The 15,522-nt window shown below is 36.5% G+C and overlaps 1 protein-coding gene and 1 non-coding gene across 2 annotated transcripts in view; both read left to right on the forward strand.

The window, feature by feature from the left end:
• Positions 1–567: 567 nt before the first annotated feature.
• ifc (infertile crescent) overlaps positions 568–15,522 on the forward strand; it is a 28,029-nt gene continuing 13,074 nt past the window's right edge. The window contains exons 1-2 of the mRNA XM_053766139.2: positions 568–830; positions 14,907–15,083. Of these exons, the coding sequence (XP_053622114.1) occupies positions 749–830; positions 14,907–15,083 (259 nt within the window). The 5' untranslated portion in view covers positions 568–748. The remainder of the gene's footprint in view (positions 831–14,906; positions 15,084–15,522) is intronic.
• On the forward strand, positions 2,816–2,888 carry TRNAK-CUU (transfer RNA lysine (anticodon CUU)). Its single transcript has one exon. It is a non-coding gene; the product is annotated as a tRNA-Lys (tRNA).

Genomic DNA, 15,522 nt, shown 5'->3' on the forward strand with positions numbered 1-15,522 from the left:
CCTAACCAAACCAAAAAAAACCTTTTGAATTTGTGGAAAGAAAACTGTAGACCTCGTCAATGTCATATCTTTCATTTCACAAACGTACAAGAAAGTGATGAGATATATTGAGAAATAAAGCAGAAGAAACGAGACAGAGAGCAGTCATCTGTTGTCTGTCCTTCATCACGTGCCTGGCTCCATCTAATCTGCCACGTTATGGAAATAGCACAGACATATAAGCATAATTAGGTGGATTGGGTCGGGAAGTTGTAACGTAGATACCTACCTAGCTTTCTCATTTGGTTGGTTATATTCATCCGTCGTGTACCTATATTCTTGATGTGGAAATGAAAAACGTTATTTTTTTAATGAAATACAAAAAGCTATTGAATCATTTCCATGGATCTAATAGGTAGTTCGTACGAAGTACTTACCACAGAGTACTTTCTATTTATAAAGAAAGTATTTACTAAATCCATGATCATTTCATACCATTCATGATATTATATTTCATTCATTTAATTAAATTCATTCATTCATTCAAATTAGTAATTTCTATTCCGCAAGTTAGTCAGTCAGTGTCCTGTCATATCAGTCATTCATTATCTGTCATTGTGGGAGGCTGTGTTGAATTTGTGTAATTTTATTATACGTTAATGTATATGTAGCGGCATTTCTCGATTTTCCATTATTTCTGTTGAAATTCCATTTAGTTTAATTGAACGGCTGTGTTGTAATGAGTGTTTAAATTAGATTACTGTCGAAAATGGGTGCAAAAGTATCTAGAACGGATTTCGAATGGGTATACACGGAGGAACCTCATGCCAGTCGCCGAAAAATTATTCTAGGTATGTTATTACGTCATGTATATACTAAGTAAACTGTTTAGGCAATACTAACAATTGGTTTATGATGATAATTCATATTGTTACCTCTGGAAACAATTTCAAATGCACAGGAAAGTCATGGGGACAAGTCATTAATTTGGGACATGCTATTTTGTAACCATCAAGTTTTTAGTGACATCTAATTATTGAAATCGAACGGCACATCACATTATTACATTTCACATGCGACAGTTTTCTCCTGTATTTTGTAGTATGTGTTCGCCAAAAATTCAGTGGATATTCAAAAACCCAATCGAATAAAGGCGCAGTGCAGTTAGCAGATTAGTATAAATAAACCTTTATATTGTATTCTTTACATTTCTAGCGTACTAGATTTTGTTCGCGACTCCGTACGCGTGTAAATAATAACGTTTTGTGGGAAATTTGGGAAATCAAGCTCAACATTCCCCAAAGAATCAACATATGTACAAAAAAAAATGTAACACCTATTGAGGTTCATTCTGTCTCTTTTCCATGATGTCCACTGATTTTAAAATGTCCCTTCTCCAAAATGTCCAATTCCCAAAATTTCGAAATAAATACAGCACTTGTCTATGAGTAGAAATCCTAGAATTTCACCTTGTAGCTGAGGGGGATACCTTTCATCCCAAAAGAAAGTACCTGCATTGTGTTCCTTAATAAAAATGTGCAGGTAAAGCTGTGGGCAATAGCTTGTTGCCTATAAAACTGTTATCACCACTTTACACCACATTAATGCTGTGTAAATGGTATTTTCCTTATCAAATCCATTGTATTATTGATATTATTGCAATATATTCCCACAAATGTATTACTAGCGACCGCCTGTGACTTTATACAACTGCACTACATTACAGTCATATTGTGTCATTCAGTGGATTGAAACATACAATAACTTGGCACTAATATTTTAGTAAAGTGGTTTTCCAGTTGTCTAAATTGTATAACAATCCGTCCAGTAGATTTTGCATGAAGAGTAACAATCATACATAAAAACTTACATCCTCACAAACTTTCGCATTTATAATTATTATTAGTACGAGTTATCTAAAAAACAATGAAAACTGCATCAAAATATGTTGTGTTTTAATAGAAGAAAGCTTGGAAAAAGGCAGACAGATAATATGTATGTAGTGATTGTGACCACTCCATAATCCTATAAATTTATAAATGAAAGATCTATCCTCCCATGGAGTGGACATATGAGGCGGCAAAGTGACACAGCCTTGGCAGTTTATAGGCTACAATAGCATTCCCGAGGAGGGTAGACGTCAGGCAGGCGACCGGTTGTAAAATCACAGCTGCATCTTCAAGGGTTAATTTTTTATGCTCACCGCTTGCAGCTTCATAGTCCCGAATGTAACCGGGAGAATGAGGGAAAAATTAATGATTCAGTTTATATTGCTTTAAAATATATCCCTAGACCTTCCTCAGGAATCACTCTATCTATTGGTGAAAACCGCATGAAAATCCAAGTTTTTTAGTTTATGGCAAACAGACAGACAGACGCGGTAAAGGACTTTGTTTTATAATATGTAAAGATAAGGATATCTTCTTTGAAGCCACAGTGTAATAATATAGAGTACTGAAGCAGTGAGCTCAGACACAAACATTTGTTTTCATCTAATCTCGACAAACAAGATAATAAGAGCGAAATTTTATGCCGGCTACACACGCTCGCCGAACTCCGACAGATGCCGACTCGAATGGATGAACATTGCGCAGTTTGTATGAGAGCTTCTATTTGTACCGCAATGAAAAACCAGCTATGTATGTACGTAATTGGCAGAATGTTAATGGGAAATAGTACCTTTTATCTTTTGTGTTAGAGATATAATTATATCGAGAGATCGTTAGGGATTCAACGATATATCTGCAAACCGATAATATCAAAGTAAAATATCGATATTTGCGCTATAACGATACAATAATATCGATATCATACCTATTATAGATAAACGATTGACGACCTCGGTGGCGCAGTGGTAAAGTGCTTGCCTCTTAACCAAGAGGTCCCGGGTTCGATCCCCGGTCGGGTCATGATGGAAAATGATATTTTTCTGATTGGCCCGGGTCTTGGATGTTTCTGTATATGTTATAAAATATAGTATCATTGAGTTAGTATCCCATAACACAAGTCTAGAACTTACTTTGGGGCTAGCTCAATCTGTGTAATTTGTCCTAATATATTTATTTATATATTTATATTTATAGAAAAAAGAACGATAATTCACGACTTTAGATATGGCTGTATATATGCTTTGAACCTTTTCTTTATTCACTATTTTTTCGCACTAATTAAAGTATATTAGAAATGCAAAATTAACTCCAAAAATGTTAATTTGTCACGTCATAGCACATCATTGTCATACAAGTGCTATATTTATTTGTTTTTGACATTAGACAAAGTCATGGAATTAGTACCTATAAGCTAACAAAAATGTGACTTGTTTTGTTTCTCTTTTCTTTCGTTCTTCTCATTGTGGCGTAGTCTTGTGGACAATCCCAAATCACAAATGAGGTAGACGTACTTATATTTTCGATCACTGCGTATTATTTTATAATAAAATGACATTTCTATTAACATTTAAATAAATTCGATATTGTCGACCAAAATCATCGATATTATCAACTATCGATAATTTCATCGGCTCGATGCCCTAGTAATCGTATCGATCTCGGCTGTTATAATAAATTTTTGATGTACTCTTCCTTTTAGTGTAGGTACTGAAATAAGTGTAATTAGAAATAGTTTAGTTAAGATGAGTGTAAACAGGTTAGAGTTATCATACAGTTCACCGAACTTTGGTGGATTAGGGTACCTAATACCAACAATAAGTAGTTGCTGGTATTTTAGGCGTATTCCAATTAACCCCAAAGCCATTGTTTTCAAAACTTAATCTTTCATATATTCATTCCACTACAGCCCCCGAAGTCACATAATAGCTATTGCACTAAACTATTGTTTGACCACATATTATCCTACATCCATATCCTTACACATAAAACAAAGACCACTGCAGCGTCTTGTCTGTTCGCGATAAACTCAAAAACTTCGTGCGGTTTTCACCAATGGATAGTGTGATTCTTGTATTTTTACCCAAGCGAAGCCGAGACGATTAATAAAATTATTATGTACAGGTTGACTCACTTTCGTATTTATAATATTAGTTAGGATTAGGAATAAGGTAGACAGGTAGCTTCTGTCTCTGAATGCGTTTATATCAGCAGCATTGAAGTTTTAAGTATTTTTTTTAACGTCAATAACTGATGTATTCCTTAGTTATTTGAATAAAGAATTTTTAATTTGAATTTTTAATTTGAAACTGACACGACTACATTACCTGAAAAATTTATTTACGTAAGAAAAGGATAATGTTATATGATTTGACCTTGTATGAATGAGTAAGTCACATTGTGTAAGCATCCATACTAATATTATAAATGCGAAAATCTGTCTGTCCCAATTCCACTTTTGATGAAATTTGGTATTCGTGTTTTAAAAGAATCCCGTACAAACATAGGCATACTTTTTTCAAAAATCAACCCCCCAATGACTGTAATGGGGGGTGAAAGTTTGTATGAAAATCATGTCAGAGAAATTCACTCGCGCGAAACCGCAGGCAAAAGCTAGTTGACAAATAGGTAATTAGTTACGAGCGGACGCACAAAATTAACGCGGACGTAGCCGCGGGCGATAGCTTGTAATTATTACATCGTGTACTTAATTATAAAACGGATGAATTATTAGTGACATTTACTTAGGTATATCGTTTTGATTTTATTTAGATATATCTTAGTACTTTTTACATGTATGTGTATGTGTATTAGTCAAATTGGTACTTAGCTACTTCTGTCGAGATCCAACTGAACAATACAATGCCACATCGTTTGCCTCAAGTCTTAACAAGCCCATTCATTAGTTACAATTAGAAGCGAGCCGCGAATGTTCTAAAAGGTTGTTCACTACGTCAGATTGTGTAAGCGGGATGCCTTTAGGTGACTCGAATAAAATCTGACACCATCGAATAACCAACACAGTCTAAGAAGAATAACGTGAAGATGGGTGAAGATGTGACGTGCCATGTTGTTTTAAATGTGCCCTAAAAAAGTGTCAACTCAATCCCTTGAAATAATGAATGGGTTCTCACAGCGTTTCGACCGCTGCGGCCGCGCTGTCATTACGATCTGTCAATTTTCTTGAGGAAGGAATAATTTCCAAAATCAATCTATACTAGGTATTATTATAAAGAGGTAAGCGTTTGTGAGTTTGTATGTTTGAGGCTGGTAATCTCAGAAACTACCGAACCTATTTCAAAAAATATTTTATGATTATAAAGGTACATTATCTAAGATTGCTATAGGCTATTACTTTATCTCAAAATTTCCACGCGATCGAAGCCCCGGGCAACATCTAGTCATTTCATAAAACTGACATTACCACTGTACAGAATTATTGTAAAGTCAGATAGTAAATTAATTATTGTAAAGACAATAATTGTTGTTAAAATTTGAAAAATTGTAATGACAGCGCGCCCGCAGTGGTCGAAACGCTTTGAGATCCACTCGAATATAAACTTGATTCAGTTGAAATTTTCATACGCGCACAGAAACGATTTCGCGATTTTCATACGCGGAAAGAGTGTCAAATTTGACTTAATGGCACCTTAACTATATACGTCTTCTTCGGAATAAGTGGTAATTTAAATTTATGAAAAGGAAAGTTATCGGCTCGAACCATATCTGGTGAATAAGGTGGTTGCCCGGTCGTATTTGTTTAATATTTGTTCAAATATCCGTTCACAATGATGCTTTGTGCGAAGGCGCATTTACGTGGTGCAAATTCCAACAATTATTATCTACAGTTTTTTTTACACAACCTTTTTCGTCGCCTTTTTCGTCGAATTACGCTTAAATATTATTCTTTATTTACCTTTCATTTCTATCTATTTATCATTCATTACCTATCTCACTATAGTTTAAGTGACAATTTCGTTCACTTTTGTGATGTTAAGTGCAGTTTCAGACATTCTGATGGCCTACCAAAGCGGGGCCTACATTTCATCCGTTATTGAACTCGATGTACCAAGTGTATGCACGTGTTTTTAATAAAGTCTATTCACCGCAAGACTTCTGTAACATTTTCAGTGATTAAGAATATAAAATTCCATTGGAGATTCAAAATTCAAGAAGATAACTTATATTTTAATCTACTTATTAATATCTAATGCAAGCATTTTCGTTTCTTCAGAAATATCAGGGCTAGCTCTAATCTGTGTGATTTGTCCTAATATATTTATTTATTCATATATAATATTTGTCATGATTGGCCTCGGTGGCGCAGTGGTAAAGTGAGTGCCTCTGAACCGAGAGGTCCCGAGTTCGATCCCCGGTCGTATCATGATGGAAAATGATCTTTTTCTGTTTGGCCCTGGTTTTGTATGTTTATCTATATAGGTGTGTAATAAATATGTTATAAAATATAGCGTCGTTGAGTTAGTATCCCATAGCACAAGTCTAGAACTTACTTTGGAGCTAGCGCAATCTGTGTAATATATATTTATATTTCCCAGCTAATTTTGACACAGACCCTTCGCAGGCAAGCTAAGCAACTGTTTTCAAAAAACAATTCAGGCTTGAAATAAAACTAACAGACTTTGGCGCAAAGTGCCAACGGAACCACTTGTCTTAATTAATAGAATAAAGAAACACGTGTACGACCGGCACGTGATGTGTCATCAGTCATCCTCGTCACATCAAATCGTATTGATTGTTGCTCGTCGCTGGGCTTCGAATTTGGATTATTCTTCTCCCATTTAAATCACTGTATCTATTGAAAAAACTCGCATCAAAATCCGTTGCGTAGTTTCAAAGTTCTTAGCATATATACGGACAGATAGATAGCGATTTTGTTTTATAGATACTTATGTAGTGTTGACCGAAGAGTCAAATATAGCTTGAAATCGTAAGTGGCGGCTGTCGGTAACTAAAAGTGAATCCCCAATTAGCATCCAAACATTATGAATCATAGAAAGTCGCACAATCTGCGCACAATCACCCTGGTTTAAGCTCGACGCACACACAACACTGCTACCATACCTAACAGCTACAATTTTTATTTATTTATGTATATCCCACTGCTTCCCCAAAGCCTCCCCACTTTCCTTCACATAACCCTGGTCTTTTCCATTTCTCGGACATCTGAAGCGGTGGTGGTGTAATGGTTAAGACGCCCGCCTGTGGATCGATAGGTCTCAGGTTCGTATCCTACTCGTGCCACATGAGTTACCAATCTAACTCATTTACATATAGTAGTTTTCGTAGACCACCACTTGTTCCCGGTGAAGGAAAACATCGTGAGGGAACCTGCACACTGGTGGACAGTTTAGTTCACTAGTATGTACGCGACTATCTGCCACTAGATGGCGGTAAGTAGTCGTAAAAGTCATGTCAGATGCCTTTAGGCGACTTGAATGAAATCTGACACCAGTGTTACTAATAACACACTCGATATGACGATGATCCATTCATCTCTTGTCGAATCTTTTTTTATGAAAATAATATTCAAAATAAAATTACCTTCTAGCATGATAAGGACCAACCCTAGTTAAATGAGTTTGTATCTTTTTGAGAAATGTATATATAATTTAAAATTGCACATTTGATTTTCAGTTAATAATATCACGCTGAGCGGGAAATGTTTTATTTAGCTTTCATCCCATGTAACTTTGCAGGTATCCTATTTTCAAGGGTAATTTGTTTCCCATTATCTATTTAGTGTGCGGTGGCCCTAAAAATTATCATTGCATTCGGTGAATAGTGTTTTAGTATGAGAATCGTAATGCTAACATAGTTAACACGCCAATTACCGTGACTCAGACTGTGTTATCACGGCTCTGAACATCTGGCGAATAGACGCGATTTTTTTTACTATCGCCTTAATAATCTATCTTACAAATAATTTAATTTCAATCGCAAAATAGAATTAACAATAAATACAAAATTATATATTGATTTAAACTAAAAACTATCTATCTATCTTAAAATATTATTTATCTATAATCCTAACAATATTATGTTGTTAACGCTTAACAATATATGCGAAAGTTTGTTGGTTTGTTTGTTACCACTTCACGCTCCCAACTACTCAACCAATCTTTTTGAAATTTTGCAAACATGTAGTTCGAATCACGGAGAAGGACATATGGTTCCTCTCATTCCGGAAAAAATAACTGTTCCCGTGGGAAAATTACGCGGGCGAAAGCTATTTGTGATTTTGCAAATAAATACGCAATTTTCGTAGGCTTTTAGTTTTCTGACACTTCCTTCACCTGTCCTAGGCCACACAGACAGCGATTTGTTCCATACAATCACACTGACGTGCCTTCAATGAGATGGCCGGGCGTTATAATGGAAAGTCACAGGTCGTACAGTCGACAGCACATCAAGTTATACCTTACATGAACCTCTATGGTACGGTAATAGCGGTGATTTTGCAATTGATTTGGGCAGGTTGATGTGCTTTTGACTGTCATCATTATATCGAGTGTATTATTGCTAACACTGGTGTCAGATTTTATTCAAATCGCCTAAAGGCATATAAAAATGACTTTTACGACTACTTTCCGCCATCTAGTGGCAGGTAGTCGCATACACACTAGGGAACTAAACTGTCGACCAGTGTGCAGGTTTCCTCACGATGTTTTCCTTCACCGGAAGCAAATGGTGGTCGATTAAAAATACTATGAGTCAGATTGGTATACAAACTCATGTGGCACGAGTAGGATATGAACCTGATACCTTTCGATCCACAGGCGGGCGTCTTAACCATTACACCACCTCTTCTGACTGTAATGTACATGGAAAGAGAGGCCCTTAGCTGCTCAGCGGTGGGGGGAAGGTGGTGAAATTATGATGACGACTGTCTGCCTCTCACTCTCTCTCTTATATGAGCGACAGGGAGCGAACTCATATATCTCTATACAAACAAAAGCAATCCGGCCATGCCGCTTCCACCTGGTTCGGGCAGAAGGGCCAAACTCAAATGTTGGCTTGATATCGTCCAACGTATTGGCATCCAGACATTGTGGAAATTTAATCTTTATGACAACGCGAGTAGGTCTAGTTTGCAATGTCACTATTTTGATATTTGTTATTTGTAATCATTTCAGTTAACATACCTTGAAAATATATGGTGTTGATAATACCACTACTCAACAATGTGACTATAGTTATGATATTTAAGTACGTGTGATACGTCATACCGCCTACGGGCGGCGGTAGTCACGTATGCACAGTGGCGTAGCTACCGTAGGTCTCGATGGGACGGTGCCCAGGGGCCCTAAAGCTCAGGCAGCCCCCGCGAACAATGATATTCATATTCATTTAACTATTTGCTAAATTTAAATTATTCAATTTATTAAATAAATTTGTTAAATTGAACTTGTGAAAATCTCCCAGTAAGTATTATATTTTACCAATTTACCTACATTTTGATTTTGATAATAACCTGAAGTACGCCGAATACAGAACAAACTTGGGCCCTAGTTCAACTCTTTTGAACACACAAACTCCTAGCTATGCCACCGAGTGTGCATTTGATATCGTGAAACAGAAATTAGTTTGCTGTAATTGTTTTTTTTAGCACAACGCCTCGCCCATATACTAATGGGTCATAATTATATTTCTAATTAGGAGTAGCTCTTTAGGAGGTTTTATGTTAGTCTTTTTGCAATGAAATGAAACGAAATTTCTGCTACTGCCGTTTGTCATACAGAGTTTAAATTTCCCACGTCGCTTCAGTTTCCATGACAATGCATGTCACCCAGAATCGGCTCCCAACGAGGGAACTCCTCAACAGCACGTACTTGGGATTTTTGTCAGGCGATATTTATATATATATATGTGGGAGGGTCTAAATAAAATAATATTTTATGTTAACTCTGCATTCTTTTATTATTAAATCACAAAGAAAAAAAATCTTACGCACTTCACAATGTCCTGTCTTATATCTTATGTCTGTCATTCTTTTTTTTTTTTTAGAGCGAGCTAGCTACATCCGCTCGTTCGGAAACCATCAACTTCCGAATTAGCCTTTCTTAGCGTTCAGAAATTAATTAACAAAAAAAAAATCCTACAGCTCGGCCATTCTGCTGTTCAGTCTGACCCCAGACTGAGTCTAGTTACAAACCAAAAATTGTAAATTAATATTAAATAAAAGTAAATTAATATTTCACATACAGATTGACTAATTCTACTACAACATTTTAAATTTGAAACTTATTTATAGACTTAACATTGAATTCCAAGCAAAAAGCTATTACCCTTTACAATATAGGACAAACTAAGTTAAAGTAGTAAATGCAGTAACATTATTTTATAATTTTTACTCTCAGCAAAAAATAAATCCAACATCAGCTAACAGTTTAAAAACATGTGTAGTATACCCAAGACCATACCATACATATGTTGTTTCATACACCTTTATGACAAAAGTAGAAATATAAAATAAAATGTTGAACTAAGGCCATCTTTTCATGAAATCAACTACAGTTGATGTGTTAATAGGTCCCTCCTTTCCCCTATCAACTTTTTCCACTTCATATCTATCCTTCCCTAACTCCCTCTTAACTCTGTATGGACCAAAATATTTAGGTTTTAATTTTAACGCATTTCCAAATTGTGTACGCTGGATCGCTACAAGATCGCCCTGCTTATACTTCTCTCCCTCCTTCCTCTTCTTATTATAATGCTTTCGATTTTCTTCTTGTATTCTTAATATTTGTGCTTTAGCTTCTTTTCTCGATTCATCTCTTTTTTCCATGAATTCGGCTCTATTTTCTTCTTCCAAAAGTTCTATAATTTTTATATCTTCCTTAATTTTCATTTTTACACCAGTCAGCAACTCGAAAGGGGTAGTGTTGATTGATCTTTGATATGTACCATTGACGACTCGCTGCAGCTTACTAACATATTTATACCAATGTCCAGGTTCTTCAATACACATCTTAGTTAAGGTTGAAATGATGATGCGGTTCATACGTTCCACCTGTCCGTTTCCACGTGGAACTCCTGTTGTTATAATGATGTGTTCAATTTGTTCTAGAAGGCAATATTCTGCAAACTCATTCCCAGTGAAAGCTGTTCCCCGATCAGTTATTATTCTTCGTGGATTACCATAATCTTTTTGATGAAATTTTAATTTTTCTATAGTCTCCTTTGCAGTCACAGTTTTAACGGGATAAATCCATACAAACTTAGTAAACCCATCTATAACAGTAAGTATATAGTTATACATCTTCTTAGTTGCATCTAATGGTCCTAGGTGGTCACAATGCAGTGTATCCAGTGGTAAATCTCCCTTATCTATAGGATTTAACCACCCTTCTTTTTTTCCAGATTTTCTAGAAGCCAGAATACACGGAACACATGTAGAAATAACTTTGTCAATCTTATATTCCAACTTTGATATGTAATACTCTTTCTCTATAAGATCTTTCACCTTCTTCTTCCCAAAATGTCCCATTCCGTGCACTCTCTTGATATTTTCTACATCCATAATTTCAGGAACCACTAGTTTCTTCTCTATGCCTTTATAAACCACTCCACTTTCTAAATAATAGTCTTCATATTCCTTTTCTTTAAGTATTGCAGCTATTGTCTTCAGTTTTTCATCCTCATCTTGTGCCTTCTTAATCCTAGCATGCAATTCCACATTCACCAAACATATATTTCGGCTTAGGGCATCGACATGCTGCATCTTCTGACCGGCTCTATGTTCTATAGAAAAATCAAAATCCTGGAGATACAAAATCCATCGGGCAACCTTAGCCGGAACATCCTTCTTGTTTAAAGTCTTCTGAAAAGCTTCACAATCTGTTACAATCTTGAAATGTATCCCAATAAGATATCTTCTAAATTTTTTGACACCTTCAATAACTGCTAAAGCTTCAAGCTCATAACTGCTGCATTTTTGTTGAGGCTCAGTAGTTTTTCTGCTCATGTAATGAACTGGATGCAATTTCCCATCGTAAGAGTCTCTCTGCATTAAAATGGCTGCATACCCGTACTTGGATGCATCGGTATGTAACTCAGTTTCCAAATGAATGTCAAAAATTCTTAAAACAGGTTCACAACACAACCTTGACTTTAATTCCTCAAATGCTTGAATTTGTTCTTCTCCAAACTGGAATTCACCCTTCTTCTTGAGTAAATCAGTTAGAGGCTTAGCTATCATAGCATAATTATTGATAAATTTTCTAAAGTATGAGGTGAGCCCTATATAACTCTGTACATCCTTTAAATTCCTTGGCAGGGGATAAGTCTTCACCGCTTTAATCTTCTCACTGGAAGGCTTCACTGTTCCATTAGAAATGTTGTGTCCTAAATATTGAACTGAGGTTTGTAGTAACTGTGTTTTTTTCCAATTTATTTCCAAACCATATTCAGAGGCCACCTTCAATACTTCTTTAAGTCTTGAGATTCCTTCTTCTTCATTATTTGATAAAATTATCAAATCGTCGATAAATATTAAAACTATTCCTTGTCTTATGAAGTCGGAAAATATTATGTTTATGTAACGAGTGAAGTACTTCGGGCAAACAGATAGTCCAAATGGAGCCCGCAAGAATTCATACTGTCCTTCTGGATTACTCGTAACAAATGCAGTATATTTTACAGAGTCTTCCTCAATTGGTAGGTGGAAAAATCCATTTTTTAAATCTAATGTACTGAAAATGTTGACATTGCTCAATTTATCAATGTGGTCGTCAATAACAGGAAGTGGATATTCATCCTTTACCATCTTTTCATTAATCTTCCTGTAATCAACACATACTCTGGTGCCTCCATCTTTTTTCTTAACGAGAACCAAAGGACTTGCATACTCTGAAAAACTTGGACGAATTATGTTCTTTGATAACCACTCTTCAACTTGCTGTTTTACTATATTTTCTTCAGCTAAAGCTAACCTTCTTGGCCGTTGTGTGACAGGAACGTCATCTTTTAAAACTATTTTCAACTTTATGGGAGCATCTCTAATCTTCTTAGGTGTATAATTATGTATAATTTCCTGTACTGAAGGGCGTTCATCACTGAGACTGGAAAATAAACAAATATTATGTAAATAGGAACTATCATAACACTGAGGCCTTATTTCAACAGAACCCTTGTTAATGACTGTTATGGTATTGACCAAAAACGGTTGTCCTAAAATTATGTCATATGGTATAGCATGGTCAGGCACAATATGAAAACCAATGTGATAACTGTGGTGATCTATAACCACGTCAATCTCGAAAGTACCGATTGAAAACACTTTGCAAGTACCCAGACCAGTAAGTAACATTTTTTCAGGCTTATAAGTAGAACCTAGCTTCTTATACAATTCAAAAGTAACTAAATTTAAATCACTTCCCGTATCAATCAAGCAATGCACCATAATATTACCAATTTTCACGAGTTTTACACTTTTATTTAGAATACGCTTTGCTTTGTTTATATTTAGTACCCGCCCACGTTGACACCTGTCACGAATGTCAATGTCACACTGATTACTGGATGACGGAAAATGAACATGGCCGAACGAACTAGACTTGGTGATTTGATCACTCACCCTCGCTGACGCTTCCGGTTCACCGTCGCTCTCTTCATTCACTAGGTCAGAATTGCCAACCTCTTGTGACGTCACGAACATGGATTTTCGAATGCTCCTTGCGCCGCCATTGTTTGATGATTTTTCAGTGGGATTTTCTGTCTTGCAATTCGTTGCTATATGCCCGTACTCGTTACACTTGAAGCATTTTACACCTTTCAAGCAGCTTGTTGATGTATGCCCCTTTTCGCCACACTTATAGCAGCGCAGGAATTGCTTAACTTGTCCGCCTTCCTTTGGTTTTTTATCACTCTCTTCTTTCTCAGACTTCTCGCGTAACGGCTTCTTTAACGTCTTTCTCTTAAACGACTCGTACAGAGCCAGCTTTTCTTTGAGCACCGGGTATGAGGTTACTCCATAAAACAATAATTTGTTGGACTCGTAGTCTATTATACCGTCTATGATATATTGTATCGACACATAGTCTGGGAATTTCGCCCTTTTTCCTAATTCTTTCATAACAAGCATGTATTGATAATATGACTCGTTGCTCCGCTTCTTACGGGTGCTCATCATCTCGTGCATTTGCTTACTGTTAACCGCCTCAGGAAATTCTTTTAAGAGCGCTGTTTTCAGTTCCTCGTAATTTTTAAAAGCTTTTTCCGTCCTCAGCCACAATTCAGCCGTGCCGCCCAGGCACCGGCGAGCAATTATTAACTTTTGCTGCGGGGTCCACCCGAATATCTCTGCGTTATCCTCCAGGTCTTGTGTCCACCTCGCCGACGAATAAGTCATATCGTCGCCAGTGAACTTGGGTATGGAGTCCACCACGTTCATCAGATTACCGACCTTGTTGCTATCGTTTTTATCGTCGTCAGGCATCTTTTCGTTTGTTTGCACGTAGTCCGCGTCTTCTTGCTAACCTCGTTCGTTTTTATTTTTGGTTACCGGCCGGTGAAACGTGCAAGCCACTAATCCAATTATTGTGATGTAAGTCTTCCGAATTATTTAGACCCAATATTATCCCGGACGAGAATTTTGTGGGAGGGTCTAAATAAAATAATATTTTATGTTAACTCTGCATTCTTTTATTATTAAATCACAAAGAAAAAAAATCTTACGCACTTCACAATGTCCTGTCTTATATCTTATGTCTGTCATTCTTTTTTTTTTTTTAGAGCGAGCTAGCTACATCCGCTCGTTCGGAAACCATCAACTTCCGAATTAGCCTTTCTTAGCGTTCAGAAATTAATTAACAAAAAAAAAATCCTACATATATATATTTGCCACAAGATCTCTCTCAGTTAAAATGCTAGTATAGATATAGTAATGCAGGTATAGATTTTGCCTGAAAGAAAGAGTAAGAAACATGTACGCATTTATACAGTTAGTAGGATTATTCTCAAGTAGGTAAATGACTGCTTTGTCTTGAGAAACAACCTAATACTTGATAATGTTTGTTGCAGAGAAATACCCGGAAATAAAACAGCTCTTTGGCTACGACCCGCTGTTCAAATGGGTGGTTACGGGCATGGTGCTAACACAGATAGCTATGCTGCCTTTAGTCCAACACCTGAGCTGGCCCGTCATGTTGCTGCTGGCGTACTGCTTCGGCGGGGTCATCAACCACTCTCTCATGTTAGGTGAGTACGTGACGACATCCAGTGTGCCACATGCATAACGCCGAAATGATGGTTAAAAGCAGCGACGGCGCTATGATCGAACTGACTAGTCTAAAACGCGCAGTTGAAGTTTTCAAGGGTGGATGCATAAATACAACCTCCGACATGACTGTGCCATTTCAGTTTATATTCAACATTGGATTCATTTATTGCAATGTCACAAGTGGAAATGTTAGATGTTACATAGACAATAAGTAAGTACAGGTGACGCCCTGCGAGGGCGCAGCGAACATTGGGGCAGATAGATGCCATTTACTTAAATATTTAACATTGTTAATTGTCATGCATTAAACAATTAAATTATTAAAAATGAATTACAATCGGTCCAGTAGATTTTGCGTGAAAGAGTAACAAATATCCTCGCAATCTTTCGCATTTATAATATCATTATTAGGACATT

Source organism: Plodia interpunctella, chromosome 28 (genome assembly GCF_027563975.2).
Source record: "Plodia interpunctella isolate USDA-ARS_2022_Savannah chromosome 28, ilPloInte3.2, whole genome shotgun sequence".
NCBI classification, from domain to species: Eukaryota; Metazoa; Arthropoda; class Insecta; order Lepidoptera; family Pyralidae; genus Plodia; species Plodia interpunctella.